This window comes from Cryptomeria japonica, chromosome 3, assembly GCF_030272615.1.
Source record: "Cryptomeria japonica chromosome 3, Sugi_1.0, whole genome shotgun sequence".
NCBI classification, from domain to species: Eukaryota; Viridiplantae; Streptophyta; class Pinopsida; order Cupressales; family Cupressaceae; genus Cryptomeria; species Cryptomeria japonica.
In genome coordinates this window covers 314,758,035-314,777,151 of record NC_081407.1, presented here as the reverse complement: position 1 = coordinate 314,777,151, position 19,117 = coordinate 314,758,035, and the positions used below count along the sequence as shown (strand labels likewise).

General features: G+C 36.1%; 1 protein-coding gene and 1 non-coding gene across 4 annotated transcripts; one reads left to right on the top strand and one right to left on the bottom strand.

The window, feature by feature from the left end:
* Positions 1-9,352: 9,352 nt before the first annotated feature.
* On the top strand, positions 9,353-9,423 carry TRNAG-GCC (transfer RNA glycine (anticodon GCC)). Its single transcript has one exon. It is a non-coding gene; the product is annotated as a tRNA-Gly (tRNA).
* A 1,833-nt stretch (positions 9,424-11,256) lies between these two features.
* On the bottom strand, positions 11,257-18,287 carry LOC131027636 (pentatricopeptide repeat-containing protein At3g12770). 3 transcript variants are annotated; one of them, XR_009102513.2, is made up of 4 exons: positions 17,385-18,287; positions 15,272-15,574; positions 12,258-14,847; positions 11,258-12,129 (listed from the first exon to the last, which is right to left on the bottom strand). XR_009102513.2 is itself a non-coding variant. In XM_057957701.2 (3 exons), exons 1-3 carry the CDS (start codon positions 18,109-18,111, stop codon positions 13,304-13,306), a joined length of 2,637 nt encoding a protein of 878 aa, XP_057813684.2. In that variant the 5' UTR covers positions 18,112-18,287; the 3' UTR covers positions 11,257-13,303. The 3 variants fall into 3 exon arrangements, 1 of the variants encoding a protein (XP_057813684.2); XR_009102512.2 differs by having other exon boundaries at positions 11,259-12,129; positions 12,258-14,910; XM_057957701.2 differs by having other exon boundaries at positions 11,257-14,910.
* Positions 18,288-19,117: the final 830 nt, after the last annotated feature.

The window sequence follows — 19,117 nt, the reverse complement described above, 5'->3', positions numbered from 1 at the left end:
TTTTTCAAAGAAAAGGAAAGAAGAATGGGGAGAACTACTGTCCCAAACCTGGGTCCATCTTTGTATTGGCATTAAGACACTGAATTCTTCTTTCAAAAGCTCCAATTCTTTATCCATGAACTCAACATTATAGAACAAGATTAAATGCATCAGCAATGAATAATGCTTGAATGTAGGGCTAGGTGCACCACTCTAAATTTCAAATAGAGCATTATGAATGTGTTCAACCACATAGCCCACATAATCATAATCTTTGTTAAGATCTGGGTGTTGAATGTCCATAGCCATCATCAATAATTCAGCTGACACTGTTGAATCTCCATCAAAACCCAACATTGCATAATCCATAGATTGTACAATGTATATAATGGTGGAAAGGTGTGATGTCAAATGGTGGTTCGATACTCTCTGGAATTATAACCGGCTTCTTATTCACCCTAGGCATGTATCTGGGCATTGCATGCTTCTTGATAACACCTTTGTATTTGTCATAATCCTTTGTAATCCGCTCCAAATCTATATCTGTACATGCAACACCAGTAATTTGGAAAGCTTCAACAAAGCTAGCTCTGTTAATTGAAACTAGGGCAGACTGGTTCTTTCTTCTGATTACCCTAGATACTGGGCAATAGCATTTGCCCAACTCTTTGATCAAATCCACATCAACATACACATCTGGCACAATTAACTTTGCCATATTTAAATCCCAAGGGTTTGACATCGGGACACCCTTAACCCTATTTTTCCAGAAATAATGAAACAGAGCAAAACCAATCATATTAAGCGTGGTAGGGTTTTTGCATTGGCTCCATAAATCTCTCCATGCCAAATGATTTTTTATTCAAAGGAACGGAAGTCCCTAGCATCAAATCTACAAATTCATCTTTTTATTTCTTAACCATCGTTTCCTCAGTGGCACTAGCCTTGGAACATCCAGGTCCTCCTTCTCCACTTGTCGTGGGCTTGGGCTTGGGCTTGGGATTGGAACCTCTAGTACCACTCGTCACCTGGCTCATTTTAGCTACAGGAGAAAAACTTAACCAATTTTCTGAAATTTTCTCACACCCAACACTCTGAATTCTCCAACGTTGTTGCAGAGCTCAATTCACTGATTACCTCGAAGATAGAATTTATTAATGCAATTATATAAAACCTCGGCTCGATCATGCAATTTATGGTATTTACTATTTGAATTTTGGGCGTCGTCACTTCTCTCAAGTCTCAAGTCTCATTAATTGTCACACTTGCATGAACTAGCTACTGTGGCATAATGACATTAATTCAAACTTCAAACTAAAGTACTTGAGCGAAATTTGAATTCATGCCCTTCTATTTGATTGGCGATTGACATTCAAAACTTTTACAGAACTCGGAAAACAAGTCTAGGTGTTAGTGAGTTAGTGACAATGCTACCAAATCCTCTTAATCGCAAGCTCGCAACCCCTTTTACGAATCCTCAAAGAATCTCGCGAGTGAGCGACAGCCATTGATCTAACAAAACAACTTATTTCATCACAAGCTCGCAACTAGAAACTTAACTTGACTTAAACCCTTGCGATCCTGCAACAACAAGACACTTAACCGCCTTCGCATGCTCGCAACACTTTTTGACTTAAGACTTACAAACCCGCGAGCATGCGATGACCACAAAATCAGACCAAAACTTACCTGTCACCAAATCGCAACTTAAAATGCTAAACAAATTCAAAACCTGCGAGCAAGCGACTTAACCGCATCACATGATCACAAATTAAAATGACTTAACCACGAACACCTCATGACCTTGCGATAACATAAAATCACACCCAGTCGCAACCTCACAACATAAAATGGTATTTGGGCGCTGTCACTTCTCTCAAGTCTCCTTAACTGCCACACTTGCATGAACTAGCTAGTGTGGCATTAATTCAATTAAACTGATAGAATGCATTAATGCAATTGTACAAATGTCAAAATCTCGGCTCGATCGTGTCAAAACTTTTACAGAACTCGACAAACAAGTCCACGTGTCAATCCCCATCTTTAATCGCACACTCTCAACCGGTTATAACAATCAGGAAAGGAAGTGGCGAGTTAGCGACAATGCTACCAAATCCTCTTAATTGCAATTTAAGCGGCGAGTTACATAATGTGGAACCAAATACCAATTTACTAATAATTCAATTGTTTAGTAATAATTCAAATTCACAATTAAAAATATGAAATAAGTATCCATTCTACTTCTGATTGACAAATTCAAGGAATACAATATCAAAAATCATCAATGACAACTATAGTATTGCAATTTTGCAAATTGAAATTGTAATATGACTCAAGAATTGTAGTATAATTATAAATACCTATAAACTGACTGCTAATTCACTTCAGTGATTCAGTCTGACTATCTGAGGCTTCTATATCCCAAATGGACTCAAGATCCGGAAACTGACTAGTACCAACAAGTTCATCTTCATTCTGAGTCGGGTATTCAAAAATGTCTTCGTCTTCATGCTGACTCTGAGTCTGCGATCCATAATATTCATTTGTCTCAACACTAGCACTAGCAGTAGCACCACCAGCTTTTAAAGTGTTGCACACCCCTTGTCTATCATGCATGGAATTCCAGATTGCCAATGCCCTATCATATGGAAAATCTCTAACATTATACTGGGTTACAAACAACCTCAAGCAAGTTTCCAAATTCTTGTCTAATTTGTTTCTGATCTTTGATTTCAAAATCCCTAATGCACTGAAAACTCTCTCATTTTCCACTGACCCCAATATCATTGTTTGACATAAATCAGCAAGTTTCAAATATTCTGGTATTGCAATACGCAATGCTTCACTTTGATCTATCCTTTTGCAAAGCCTTGTGATTGATCCAGGTTCAAATGGATTCTCCAAGTTAACCAACTGTTGTTTCATAACCAATGCAAACTGTATACATTGTTTTCTAAGATGATCTGAATTTAAAATTCCTTCTATTGGTTGTCCATTGCAATATGCATCTTTTGAAAATGTCAATATCAATTCCTCTAGTTTTTTATGATACATCTTTGAGTCATTTGGATTATCTCCAATTGAATGCCAAAATTGAGGATACACACAACCCATGGCTTCAATTATTTCTTCTCGAGGGAATCTTTCATGAATCTCAGTTGAAAGTTCATATGAAATAGACTTCAAATTATCACTAACAGATTTAACAATCCTATCAAAATCTTCCTTTTTAACTGGTAGTGCTCTGCCTCGCTTGCCCGTCTTAGATTGGTGCATTGGTATCTGAAATCTTTTTACAAAGACACATAACTCATTTTTTGTATTGAAATGTAAAAAAATTTCAGCATGATTCAAATCTGTAATTATTTGCCACCTAAAAAAATTTGGGCTTCGCCCTGTTAGATCTGAATATAGACCATCCAGGCTCAAGCATGTCATTTTTCGTAGAGTGCTATACTCATTGATATACATAGTTCTGTCTTGGGCTTTCTTAACAAGTTTGTTCATTGAATCCAACATGGGGAGAAGACTAGCTAAAGTTAACAGAGTCTCTATATCACTTAACTTATGTAAGAGATCAGGAGCTTTGTCTACTGTGAGGCGTTGCTCATACATTAGTCCGATCAAGGATTGATATTCTGTTAGAACTCGTTCTGTTGGTCCATGCAAGGAGATCCATCTGGTCTCAACATCCCTGAGAAGCTTGTTTCCTCCTGTTACTCCCTCAGCAAAAATCTAAAATTCTGCAAAACGTTTAGGACTTCGGCAGAAGTATGAGTGGAGCCCATGGACTAGATCTTCAACTTTTGACACTGTAGGGAAATTGCTTACAATTCTATATGCTAAATTCATTCAATGGGCCATGCAGTGAATGCCAACCATGTATGGTGCAATACTAGTTTGTAATCTTGCACAAAGACTGGTCCTTTGACCTTGCATTACTGTAGCTCCATCAGCTCCAACACACACCAACTTCTTGGCAATTGTCAAGTCATCCATACCAACAATTTCATTCAAAGCTTTCTTAACTTCAAAATATAAATTTTCTGTTGTTGAATTGCCCCTCATTTTATAAACATAGAGTAGATGAGCTCAGCAGACGTGTTCTTTTATGGTATACACATGCATACAAACCCAAGCAGTGTTATCTACCACAGTAACTTCATCTATGGATAATGAAATGAAATTTGACTCTTTTACACTCTCTTGTAAATTTTCCTTTTCCACCTCAGCGAGACAGTTTGCCATTTCCCATCTAGTGTTTATTGACCAATGTGACATAGGATAGTGAGGAACATTCAAAAAAGATAATAAATTACTAAATTCTAGGAAATCTTTCATAGGACGCCCTCTTGACATAATATGAAAAACAACACTCATCTGAATAGTCTTTGCTAGATTTGTATCTTTCGCTGCATGTTCAAGCACAACCTTGATTGTATTTCCAAATCCACTATTATGAATCAGTGTCGTTTTGTGGTTATGCTCTTCATATTCCATGGCATACTTAACATGAAGACATTCTTCCTTTGATTTCCATCTTACTACTCGTGTTTCCTTTTCATCTATGATCTGTTTTTCATAAACCTTACCAATATGCTTTTCTATGGTGTCAAGCTTTAGCTGCATCTTCTTTTCTCTTTTAGTTTTCCAGCTACAAATCTTACACCTGCATTCTGTTGGTTGTTCATCATTGTTTGGGACCGGTTCAATGAATGGGTACTTTTCTACCCAATCAATCTTAAAACTCCTTGTCATCTCCCACTCTCGCCCCAGTTGTACTTTCCTTTTTCTTTTCTTCCTACCAACATCATCTTCAGTACTAGCATTTGCATTCGCCAATGGTATCTCATTGTGTGTATCCCTTAGAACATCTTCTATCATGTCAGTATTATCATCCTCATTTGATGCATTTAACTCAATGACAATCCCACCTTGTAGTGGTGGTGAGCTACTGTGAATGGGTTCTGCAACTGCAGAGGTTGATAGACCAGAAGCTTTGCCAATTCCAAAAAAAGACTTTATGGTACTATCTTTAAGTTTAAGTTTTGGGCGTTTTGATGGCCTCCCAATCCCTTCAGTTTCACTGCCCTGAGGAGTCTTACCCTTGTTTGACATCCCAATCCCTTCACCACCCTGAGTAGTCTCACCCATGTCTGACTATGACATCTTGAGTCTTGACCTCTCACTATGAATTAAAACTTAAAACTAATACTATCAAGTATGAAGAAATGATTACTCACCTTTATGCCTTCTCAATTCTTTGAATCAGGAATCAGGAATGAATGCCTAGGCCTGTGTTGTCGGATTGTAACTCTGGCCCTCCGCCTTACAATGAACTTCGACTTTCCAACTCAATTTGCAGAATGCGAATCGAGACTCGAGACTCCGAGAGCTCCCAATTTACTAATCAGACACGAACAAATTGTAAGAAAGAGTGTAAGAAATAGTGTATTTATAGCAATCCATGATTGCATTTTTGGCGAATTGCGCGGGGCACAGGGGTCGCAATTGCCAATAAACATTTAATTTAATTGCATTTTTGGCGAATTGCACGGGCGTGCAATGAACATTTAATTTAAGCAGGGAGAAATGGGTCCTTGAATGCTTATAATGTTTTATTTGATATTGGTGAATTTGGCCGACGCATGCAATGAACATTTAATTTACCATTGGCGAATTAGGTCCTGGGTACGTGGTCATTTAACTATTGCTGGCGAATAGCGGAGGTGATTTAATACCCACGTCCGAGTGATTCTAGGTGAATATTACGGGCATGCACGTCGATGGTGTGTGGTCAATAGCAAAGCCAATTTCTACAGTGTGTCGTTAACCCCGAAATTTCTGGTGATTTGACCATGACGGTGCCCAAGACTATTCGTGCGGAATTCACCAATTGGTGAAGATTCGCCACTAAAAAACTCTCTGTATATATATATATATATATATGTATATATATATATATATATATATATAGAGAGAGAGAGAGAGAGAGATATGGGAAAAGAAAGGGGGAGGGAGGTAGAGATACTTAGAGAGTGTGAGAATGAGAGATCGGGAAAAGGAAGGGGGGGGAGGTAGAAATAGATAGGGATTTATGGAGAGAGTGTGAGAATGAGAGATGGGGAGAGATAGTGAGAGAAAGATAGGTAGAGTGGGAGAGAGGAGATAGGTAGAGTAGGGAGAGAGGAGAGGGGGACAGAGGGACAAAGATAAGTAGAGGGGAAAGAGATAGAGAGATCAATATAAGAGAAAAAGATAGTGAGGAATAGAAATGTCACTATATAGATAGATCATAGAAAAAAGATAGGGAAAGAGATAGAGATAGGTATATAAAGATATGGATAGTATGTGATAGAGAGGTGTGTGTGTGTGTGTGTGTGTGTGTGTGTGTGTGTGTGAGAGAGAGAGAGAGAGAGAGAGTTCAATATATAGAAAGGTGAAGGAGTGATATAGATAATATATTAATTATAATTAAATATTACATAAACTCAATATATATATTCAATTATAAATTTATTTGATAGAATGAATTTTTTATAATAATTGTTTGTATTATTTATTTTATATAATATAATAATTGAATATAAACATATTATTGTTGGCATTTGACTAAACCGGTATATGATTGGTTAGAAGAGATTGAGATTCATGTTTGATGACTAAGTTTTGTGTTGTCATTGATGGCAACAATGTTTTTGTAGTCATCTAAGTCTTAGAAGCCAACCAGTAAGGGTTAACCGGTACAAAAGATAGTTTTACAGAGAACCGGTAATTAGGATCTCAACCGGTAAACTAAGACAAAGTAGCATTCTGACAACCAGTATAGGAGATTCATGAAGAGTTGGATGATGTGGTTTTACAGCGATGTTGGTGACAGGTATTTGGAGCTATGTTCTCAACTGCATTGGCAGATTCAACTAGATGAGCGAGATTTGATGTACAGAACAGATAAACTGGTAGAACACTTAACCGGTAGTGAAATAGTCACTTAAATCAGTAACATGGCACAAGTTTTAATTTGTTATGTTGGTGGCCGACATATGTAAAGCATGCGATGTAAGTTTGTCTAGATTCATTGAACCTAGGAAATTGTTCCAAGGTTGTAGCCAACTAAATGTATAAGTTTATAAAAAGTGTGATGAGGTATAAAGTCGGTATGTGTGTGAAGAGAGAATTGATGAGCGAATATTGTGAATGTGTTCATCCGATGATTAGGGAAGTTTTGTAATGAAGTGTTGCTGATGTTTTAAGGATCAGAAGTGGATCTTATCAGACACAGAAGGTGTTACTTGAAGATCTTTTCACTGGTGTTTTCCTAATAGTTTGCAGCAACAAAATCCCCTAACCGGGTTGGTCCTAACAAGCCTTAATCTGTAAATCCTCCAACAAGGTAGCTCTGAATCAGAGTCTCAAATCCTCTTGCGAGGTTGATCCTAACAGGTCATTGCTCCTAACAGGGCTTATCATTCAAATCCCTTAATCGGGTGACTCTTAACTGGGTCTGCTCCTAACAGGGCATAGTTATAAGACCTTAACCGGTCAAAAATTATACTCTGCAAATAGTGAATCTTGTGGGTACCAACTCCCACCGTGGTTTTACCCTTTTGGGTTTTCCATGTATAATCTCTTGTGTTATGTGGAATTTGTTTAATTGGGCATTTGCTTATGTGGTGATATTTCTCATAGGCTTGATAAGTTTTAAGTTGTTAAAGTTGGTGATCAGATTTATATTGTTTTTGCTTGCACTAATTCACCCCCCCCCCTTCCTCCCAGTGCCTTATAAGTTTGTCAGTTATATTTTTAAATCTAAACCTCAAGTTAAATATTACAATTTGTTTTTTCTTTAATTGAAATATTGTTAGATACAGCTCATGATATGTATATAGATTGATTGGAAACTTCATGAAGAAAGAAATTAGAGATTACCTTAAGATAGAGCTCATGATATGTATATAGATCTATTGGAAACTTCATAAAGAAAGAAATTAAAGCTTCTCTCAATGTGAAATCGCAGATGGTGTACCAATTAAATTCACTTTTCTTTATATACCAACTAGAATCAATCTTTTAGAAAAACTATTAAAATTTTAGGTGGGCATGCATAGGCTCACTGCATGCAATGTGCTGGCAACCGATTTCCTTGGCACATAGCATAGCAGATGATTATGTGGTCCTATTTCCTTACGCATGCAGTTTCTCGTCATATTGTTTGAAGTGTTCCTTGTTACTTTATGGCGCCTACTTTGTTTCCTTACATTTTTTGTTGAATTTGAGGGATGTGAAACTGTAGGGTGGTTTTGGATCGAGTGACATGAGACTGCAATATGAATTTATATATCCTTTACAATCTATTGAGAGGATAGGATATGTCAAGGTTGCTTCTTTTCTAATTAAATTTATTTATAGATCTATATATTGATAGGGTAAGATCTATCAAGGACTATAGTTAGTTTCATGTTGTGCATTATGACCTATTCATGCTTTATCTACTGTATTTCATTGATAGGTTTTACATTAGTTTGGTGAGTTGAAATGCAAACTCTTACCCATGCAATATTGATATGCATCTTAAATGCTTGATACTCAAATATTGGGTTTGGTTGTTCAGTGTTATGATTCTGCTCAGGCTATTGGATAAAGAAATGTCCATCTAGAAGTCTTATTAATTCATAGTGTTCTTGATGTTGAGCCTATGTTTTTGGATTTCATTTTGCAATGTATATTTTCAACGTCGACATCTATTTCTAGCCCTTTGTCAAAATTATCTTTCAGAAAACTGAAATTAGTAGGAGAGGCTGCCATATTTGTAGGATATCTCATGCAGTTATTTTCTTGATTGTAGAACCTGTGAATATACGTAAATGGAAATTAATCACACGGCCAACCAAATAAAAATGCGAGGCTATTTTCAGTTAACTCACAGAAAATCGAGTGCTTCAGTTACAAGATGTCGGCATTATTGTAGCGGGGAAAAAACTGACATAAACTGTTATAGCTACAACAACTATACTATACTATAAACGAAGGGATAGAACTGACGGAGGGGAGGAGAGATTGCAAACCCGAGCCTCGCGCTTTCGAAACATTCAAGCAAATGCGACTGGCATTTGTAAAGCCGAACTCCACCATTTTTGCCTGCATCCAGCATCCCTCTGCCACAATGGGAGATTTGGAACAAGGTATGGACTTTCATCGAAGCATAAAATAACTTGGAAAGGGAGAGAAAATAAGAAATGTCTAATTTGTGATTTGATATGAAAATCCAGGCCACCAATTAACACAGCAGGCAAGATTTCAGATCGACCGTAAATAGCTTGGGAGAGCATGGCTTGATAGTTTAAAATAAACTAATACAAAACAAATTTCAAAAGCACCAGTGGTCTAGTGGTAGAATAGTACCCTGCCACGGTACAGACCCGGGTTCGATTCCCGGCTGGTGCAGTTTAGTGCGATCTTGAAAGTCGCCTTTACTTTTTACCTCTTGACCCAAGGTAATTTTGTATTGTTAAATATTATTTTGTCAAAATAGGTAATAAAATGTTTGTATGTGTTTGTTTTAAGATCTAGTAATTTAATTTAATTTATATGCGTGACAGATAGAAAAAACTATTGGTACTTTTTGGAGTTTAGCTTTATGTTGATATTTTTTATAGTTAATTTTGTGTTTTTTATCATATGTAAAATAAGTTTTAAATGGGTTTGAATTTTTATATAGTAGAAAATAGTCAACACAAAAATCAGATAACAATATAATTACATTTAAGTTGCCTCCCAATAATACTAACCCTACTATAATAGCCACTCAAAGGCAATCACCACCAAAACGAAGGAACAACGCCCTACACAACATTAGCTCCCACCTAATAAACTGCACACCCAAAACATATACATAAGAATTTGGTACAAGTTTAGGAAGATCTATTTTCCTCCTTTGGAGAATAGTCTAGGACAACATTTTCTAGATCCTCAAATCAGGGAGACAAGAGAGGGGAATCCTCTATCATCGCTTTTGACCTACTCCACCACATGTAGTGAATAAGAACATCTCATCGAAGAAGACATAAGTTGTGCAAAATACAAATGCATGCAAGGAACAATGGTTCCACCAGCACACCCCTTGAGAGACATAAGCTTAGAAGAAATAACATCGATCATAAGAGGATTAGGTGAAGGCATTCCATCACAAACAAGCATTTAACACAAAAGGAACCACTCCCAAAAGCAACCCATCTAGATCTAGGGAAGCCAAAGGAGACCCACCATCCCGAGAGTCAAAAATACCTCTAATAATCAAGTGCTCAAAATAAACATCCCACCAAATAGTTGAACTTGGTGACCTTTGGCTTGGATGGAGGCTATCAAAAGCAAGGTGACTATTAGAAAAGGATCTTTTGCATTTAAAAAGAAGACCCTTTTAATCAATTAGTATAGTTAATTTTATGTAGATGTCTTGAATATTTGATTTTAAGTGTTTTTACTCTTCATTTTTCCTAAAAATATCATAATTATCATAACCTTAATTAAATATATTTTTTAATAAAATATATTTTTTAATATATTGCAATGCTTAGTTTATCTATTTCCTGTTTAGGTCATTTTTAGATAGATGTATGACATTAAGGGATATTTCTATATTAAAAGAGAATGTAGAAATGTATTTTAAAATATCACTTAGTAACTAAAATAGTTTAAGACATATTTCCTGTTTAGATAGACGTATGAGATTAAAAGATACTTCTAGATTAAAAAACAATATAGAAATACATTTTAAAATAACTCATAATACAAAATGTATTTTAATTAATTCTTATAACTAAAATAATTTAAGACATATGTCTTTGTGTTTTTAATATTTTTAGTTGGATGTATGCGATTAAAGGATGCTTCTATATTAAAAAAAACATGGAAATGTATTTTAAAATACATTCTACCTATCACATAGTCCATCCCAAAAGGACACCCTCATATGATAACACTTTTAATGCCATTAGCAATGCATACAAAGAATTTGTACCCTCATTAAGTCTTTGAATAATGGGTGCTTTTGCATCAAATCCCCCAAGTTCAATAACTCCAAGAAACAAACCTGGTCACTAGAATGAAGAATGGAGTGCCTACATTGGTCTCCATGGACTAACGTCTCCAAATATTTGACCTACCACTAAGCTACTAGATCTTTTTCCATTTACAATTAATCTCTTGAAATGATAAGGGTTCAATTGTATTTTTATATTCTTGGAAAATCAGGGGATCAATGCACCATACATCACCTTTCAAAAGATGTATATAATTCATACAATAAAGAAGGCAAATGGAAAGAATCCCTTGTGGATATCCTTTAAGGAAAATCTCATTTTTAAACTGGTATCTTGCTTGCAGTAACCTGCAAAGTGTCCCTTTATATCAATTGGAAGCCATGGATTATTAACTTAGGTTACAACATATTCCTTTGAATCAGAACCTCCAATTCCAATAGCCTCCATCGAAACAAAACTGGTCACCTAAATTAACCATATATAGACACCGTTAATCTCCATAGACCATGATGATTTAATATCAGAAGAATGTTACCAGATATTTGATCTAGTTATCGTAGCATCGTTTATTTGTTGGCCATAGTTCCCCTATGACAGAAGAAATTTTTTATACTACTATGTTCCCAAGCCTGCAGCTTCTATTGTCTCTGAGCCAATAATTGCATATGGTACTTGACAGCAAAGGCAAACAAAACAGATAGAAATCCAAGTTAGAAGTAGGCATATTCAAAAACAGATAGACATCAAAGACTTGTATAACATGATCATACAAATTGCATGGTGTAAATTGAAATCACACATGCATTGAAAGAGGCATTCATAGAAGGTTATGGCGATCTGCTCATCTTCATGATTTGAAATGACATCATATTTTTTAGAAAGACTTTGCCTGTATTGCCTGGTGATTTTCCATATGAAGCTCTAGCAAAGGCATGTTGGGACATTGATTGCTATTTTATCTCCAAATAGTCCTCATGATTTTCCATCCCTCTTACATCAGGATTCTTGCACTCCATGTCGTGGAACTTTTGGTTTGATGGTTGTCAAAGGATTTTGACAGAGCGCTGTTACACTTTAAGAAACTCAATGTAGTACCTCAATACAGCAAATCCTAACAAAGCACATTAAAACGTGATAAGAATGTCAGATGAAGTGAAATGACAGAGAGAAAGAGCACCTTGTTGGAATGAGCCTTAATGGACTTTGTCAGATAAACAAAAAAGAGAAAGATGCAATTACCTTGCGACAGTAAAAGCCTCTTACAGCAAATGCCGGGCGAAACCCGGAAATACCTCTTCATCATTGACTTACCCATGATGTTAACTTCGATAGTTCCATGTCAGGACTATAGATGCCACAGATGGAAACCAGCAAATTCCTCCTCTTTGGGGGTACAATAAATTTTCCACAGCACACTAGCCATCAAGTTTTAGTAACTCTGAATCAAACAAGATTTTCATCTTTGTATACAAATTGAAATCCACGACACCCTCAGGACAAATTCACTAGGACCTACTTCCATGTTGAAGAGAGAAGCTGAAAATAAAATAGTCGGTTCCATTCATTAAAGCTCAGAATGTGCAACATCCTCAAACAACAGACTAAGAAACCCATTCAAACCATGGCCTGCAACATTCTGAACTAAACCAAACTAGACCATAGATGGGCATAAATGAAGATCACTTGCCAGATTCGTGCTCCTGATCAAACAAATAGCAGCAAAGTTCTCCTTGCATAGATATTTATGAATAATCTGGTAAGACATAATTGAACCTTGCTTGCAGATAATTGTTATTTCTAGTACTGTATAACTTCAATATTACCTTCCCTTAGCGTATAAACCCAGCAAGAATTAGAGATAAATAAGTAGAAAGCAACTAATTTTAAGCTCCAAAAATGTCTTATCTTTCTCCAGATTATGATATGAACTTCCAAGAGCATGAGCGATTGGGCTTCCTGCTACTCTACCCAACATAGGCAATTTATCACCCCTGGACTTCCAAGAGCAAGAATTTTTGGGCACAATTTTGAGTTGCTGGCATCCAGGGCTAGATAAAAAGGTATCTCTACATTTTCTCAATTCTAATCAATTCCACATAACTATTTCCCAAGATGGATGTCTGCAATAAGGAATCTTCACGCTTCTTAATCCCCAAGGCTTGATGCACAAATCATAAGAGTGCACCAGGATCAAATAAAGAATATTCTGTATACAGAAGTAAGGCATATAATTTCTATATGCATAATTTTTCACATGAAACAGTATCTACTGTTCTCAAAAACCATCACCAATAATCCCCACAGGAACATGTGCCATCCTTGAAATGATGGAACCGATTCGCATCCCTGACAACAATTTGCCGCTCAACAATCTTGGAAATGAATTTTGTTGCACTGTGGCAGTCACCACACACCCGCAAATTTTTTATGATTCGTATAGGTGTGCCAGGGGATGTATTGATAAGCCCAAATGCAATGGCCAGCTTCTCACTATGGTGGCAGAGAATATGTTCCTTTTCCTCATCCTCTACATCATGTAGGGCAAAGTTCTTGTCAGGCACATAACCTTCCTTCTTCATCCGTCCTGCCAAATTATCCAACATTGCATTTATTTCTTCTAATTGTGGATGTGATTTGTCTCCCACACTGAACACATGAACCTTATTCTTTAATTCAATCCAGCTACATCCAGGCCTCCGTTTCAGACCTCTGTCTTTCATCATTGTTCTCACCTTTTCTACATCATTCCACCTGCCATCTGCAGCGTATATGTTTGACAGCAAGACATGAAATCCAGGATTTTCAGGCTGCAAATGGAAAAGCTGATCTGCCACAGTTTTCCCTAACTCTATATTAGAATGGATCCTGCAGGCACCGAGCAAGGCCCCAAGAACATCTGCATTGGGTTCCAATGGCATTTTATCAATGAACTCTTTAGCATCATACAGTCTTCCTGCACGTCCAAGAAGGTCAACCATGCAAGCATAGTGACCTAATGTAGGTGTTATGTGATGCTCTTCCCTCATAAAATTGAAGTAATGCCAACCTTCCTGTATTAAGCCTGCATGACTACATGCAGATAGAAGAGCAATGAAGGTAATATTGTCTGGCTTGACATCTTCACTTTGCATTTGTTGAAAGAGAGAAAGAGCTTCCTCACCACAACCATGCATTGCATACCCAGCAATCATAGCATTCCATGACACAGTATTTTTCTTAGACATTCTGTCAAACAGATGACGAGCAACCTCTAGGTTACCACATTTCGCATACATGTCTATAAGTGCACTTCCTACGAAAATATGCGATTCAAGTCCACATCTGACAATGTATTTATGGACCTCCTTTCCATGTTTTAAAGCAGCCAGCCTAGCACATGCAGATAGAACACAAGTGATGGTCATTGAGTTTGGGTTGATGCTTTCTAGAAACATTTCTCGAAAAAGTTCCAAAGCATCATTACCATGTCCCCTCTGTACATAGGCTGCTATCATCGCATTCCATGAAATTGCATCTCGCTTATACATTTTGTCAAATACTACACGTGAACACTCTATATCTGCACATTTCCCATACATAGATATTAGGGCATTTCCTACCATGATCTCTGAATCAAATCCATTTGCTCTGACATAACCGTGGATTTCTTTCCCCTTGTCAAGAGATTCTAACTGAGAACATGCTCCCAGAACACTCACAAGAGTAACACAATCAGGTTCCACTCCTTCCATTCGCATTTTACTGTAAAACTCCAAAGCTTTCTCAGGGTACCCATTTTGTGCAGATACCCCAATGATTGCAGACCATGTTATTACATTAGGCTTCAAGCCTGCAAACACCATTTGGTCAAACAGCTTCAAAGCCAAGTCATAGTGACCATTGTGGCCATAACCTGTTGATGCAGTAGCATATTAAATCAGATTTATGATGGCATTCTAAATTAGATTAGTGTAAGTTTAGTATCTGCTTCTTTTAGGAAAATAAGATATATTTAGAGGACAAAACATGCATTTAATACTGTGTTAATTTATATAAAACTCATTTTAGAATGATCCAAACTGAAAAATGTTATTTAAAAAGTAAACATATGCCTAGTTTAGGCATACAGAAGTGGTGTTACTTGGTCTTTAATGAAGGGGAAATTATGGATAGAATCTATCTGTTAAAATATTTCACCACGTATTTTTATTTTCATTTCTGATTGATTTTATCGCATATAATATTGTTGGCTATCTTGAGGAATCTTGTATTACCTGTGATCATGGTGTTCCATGAAACAACTTCTGTCAGTGATACTGTTTCAAATATTTCTTGTGCATCTTCCAAACATCCACATTTGGCATACATAGATAAAAGGGAATTTCCAACAGAATCATCAGCCTCATAGCCACTTTTAATTACATAACCATGTATCTCTTTCCCACTATACAGAGCCTCCATGTTGGCACAAGCTGGGAGAACACTAACAATGGTGATTATCTCTGGCTTCATGCCTGCTATATGCATTCGGTTAAAGAATTTCATCGCCTCCTCTGGTCTCCCATACTGCGCATAACCTGCAAAATTAATATTTTCAAGAGATCAATAATTTTTAACAGTTACGAAGTAATAAATTTATGTGCATTTAATGAGTTGCTTTTGATCTAAAGCACATATCAAAACAATCCATGAACCTTTCCACTTAACAAACGAAAAATACATTATTATAATAAAATGCCCAAGGATAAGTGTTGAATCTACCCTTGATGCTTGTAAATACCAGCCAATATAGTAAAGTATGCACATTTTTTACGAGATAAGTTTGAATTTGGAATACCAATCAAAGTATGTTTGCTTTAGAAGATTGTTTCTATGGTTGTCTAATTTTAAAATTGATTTTGTAAGCTTGATGAACTGCATAGATTCAACAGATTGTGTCCATGGATGTCTAATTTTAAAGAAGAATCCTTAACCTTTGTGGACTCCATTGTTCAATAGCTTCATATACTAGCTCATTTAATACTGATGCCATTGCATACTAGCTTCAGTTACGCTCGAAAATGATATTGTATGGTAGACAAGTTAAAGGGAATTCCGTTTTATCCTCTACTAGTAATACCCATCAAACAGTGCATTTGTTTAGATGATTGTTACAATGGAAATCAAGTATTATCATCAATTATGTTAGAAAGGTTTGATATCTTTTCTTCAGTTTACTAATTCATAGAGCAGGGCTGTAATTGAATTAGATATTTTAATTTTGTGCTTAACATTATATTGTGGATAAAGAAAGATAATTTTTGAAGGTCACATCTTCGATAACACGTCTTATGAGAGCCTCTCAAAGGAACAAGGGAATAGTGTGACCTATCAAAACTATCTTCCCCACGTTGTGAGCTTGAAAAAATGAAAATAGTAATGCTCATATTAGGACTAACACCCATGACCTACACCATAGTAGCATTCATTTGCACAGCAAACTAAAAGTGTAAATGAAATTAAGTACTCAGGTTTAAAACAGGAAAATGCTGCAATATCGATTAAAAGAGGGGTAAAAATATGTTATTGTTATTTCATGCCAAATATAATGCATGGAATCAAAAAATATGTCATGGCTAATATTTGTAAAATTGGGAACGATCAAATGTGTAAAATTTGGAATACTAACGTAGGTAAGGATGAAACCACGTTCTTCTCATCTAACCTATCCTTAACAATCTCAGAAGCAAATTTCCCCAATTTCTCAGCTCAATTAATATCCAACATCTTTTTTATGATAATCAAAATGACTCAGGTGTCTTCATTTCCACAACTCAAAAAACAGAACTACGTATATAAACGGTTACTACCTTATATCTATTTTCTTTTGCAGGTATGCTTGGTGTAAATGAAGCAAAGAAAAAGATTACAAAATGTTGACCAACCCCAAGGTTGACATTTCCACCCCTTGGGAAGTGAACGATATGTTTGAATGGTGGGAAGATCATAATGATTGTGAATCCAATGATAATTGTAAACTACAAACAAGTCAAATAGAATGGTAAATCATAAGCTAATTGGCACATTTCAATAGGTTTTACCGAGCATTTCAGACGAGTTTACCAAAAATTGTACCTGTTTAACTGTTGATACTTTGACCAAGCTCATTTTAAATCAAATCATCCCAACCCCAAGGTAATCAAAAAGAAGATTTTAATTTTAATTTTTTTTTAAAGAATCAAACCTTGCCGGTCAGTTTACGCCGGAGATTAGAAAATTATAAGCAAACTAATTACACAGTCTAGTTTATATAAAAAAATATTACTACTTTGGTTTTGTAAAGTTAACTAATTGATTAATTTTGACAAGTTTGTACATATTCAGAAAGAAAGCTAAAAGAAACCTGACCTGAAATGACAGAATTCCAGGAAACGATATCTCTTTGATACATCTTGTCGAACAATTCGAGTGCCTTTTCCAAACTCCCACATTTCGCATGCATAGCCACCAGGGCATTCTGCACATAGATATCTGATTCCAACTGTCTCCTAATTATACAATTGTGGATGTCTTTTCCCTTCCTCAAGTCTGAAAGGCTAGCGCACGCCATGAGAGCGCAGGCGAATGTAAATGTATCAGGACTAATCCCTTCATCTTGCATCTGATTATAAAGCTCCAGGGCTTCTTCATAAAAACCCCTTCGAGCATATCCTCTAATTATGACATTCCATAATATAGGCTTTCTTCGCTGAGGCATTTTGTCAAACACTTGGCGTGCATCAGTCAATCTTTGACACCGACAATACATGCCAGCTAGTTTAGTCACCACAAATTCATGGTATTCAAGTCCGTTAATAATAATAGAAGAATGGAGTTTCCTGCCTACTTCAAGGGCTTTGGCAAGCGCACAAGCTTGAAGTAACGAAGCGTACGTTTCGTAGTGTAGTGGATGGACTGTGTTTTGTAAAGTAACAAGGGCTTCTTTAAGTTGCCCTTCTGTGCACATTTTTATTATAGTGTTATCGACAACACTGAGAGTGTTAGGGTTTTCTATGATTTTATCTGCTAGATTTGGCATCCATTTTAGCTGCATGGTCCCTATGTGTCTAAAAAACAGACGCAGAGGGATATTCATGTTGATTTGGTGAGGCCTCGTCCATCAAATGTATGGAAAAGACTTGTTTTTTCTGTGTATAACAGTCCAGCTATCTTAAAATCTTTGATAAAGCAGAGAATGTTAGAAAGAAGATTTTTGCAACAGAGTAATTTCCCGCCATTCTGATGTGGTATTTAAACGGGCTCGACTGATACTCCTCGTGTATCCTTAAAATAAACCGTGATCCATGTTCTTTTTAGAAGTGGTTTTTGTTTTTATTTTTATTCAACGTACAATTTAGAGGTTTTTTTTCAAATTATTTTTAATGAGGATGTTTTCATTTACAAAGTCATATTAGTTATCTGATATGGGAGCATGAGTCATAAGTCTTAGGCTGAAATTTCATTGGCTAAGAGTCAAATAGTGAGGAGTATTCATTCGGCCAAATTCGTCTGAGGCACGATCCTAGCCTCATCCCTTATGATGTCAAAGCCTTGCACTTAGCAAGACTTGATCGTTTATGCTCATTAAGAACCATTCAATTTCACCTTCTCAATTCATAGAATTCAAAATGGAGAACTAAAAAATTGTATTGCAAGTTAAGTTCTTGTTTTATTTTGTTTTATTTCTAATACCAAATGTATTTTATTTTTAAAACTATGTAAAAAATAATTTCATTATAATTTTGATTAAATATAATAATTCATTCATCAAATAGTTATTTGTGACTTCTCGGTATAATGTCCTATTAGAAATGGGATTTAAAGGTTTTTGTTTTTTAAATAAAAAATGTTAATGTAAAGGGACACGACTAATCTAGCTCCAAAACGGCTCACTAACCTTCGTGTTATAAACTTTTCCAAAAAATGAAAGACGTAGTTAGTTCTGCCAAGCATGACCAAGATCTATAATTTTCGACTAACCTTTGTGTTATGCAGAAATCGTGACTTTTTGGAGCCAGTTCCACAGCCAATGTAAAGGATAAATTTCTTAATTTTTCTTTGGGTAAAAATAAATATGTGGTAGGTCAATGGGAATCAAAAGA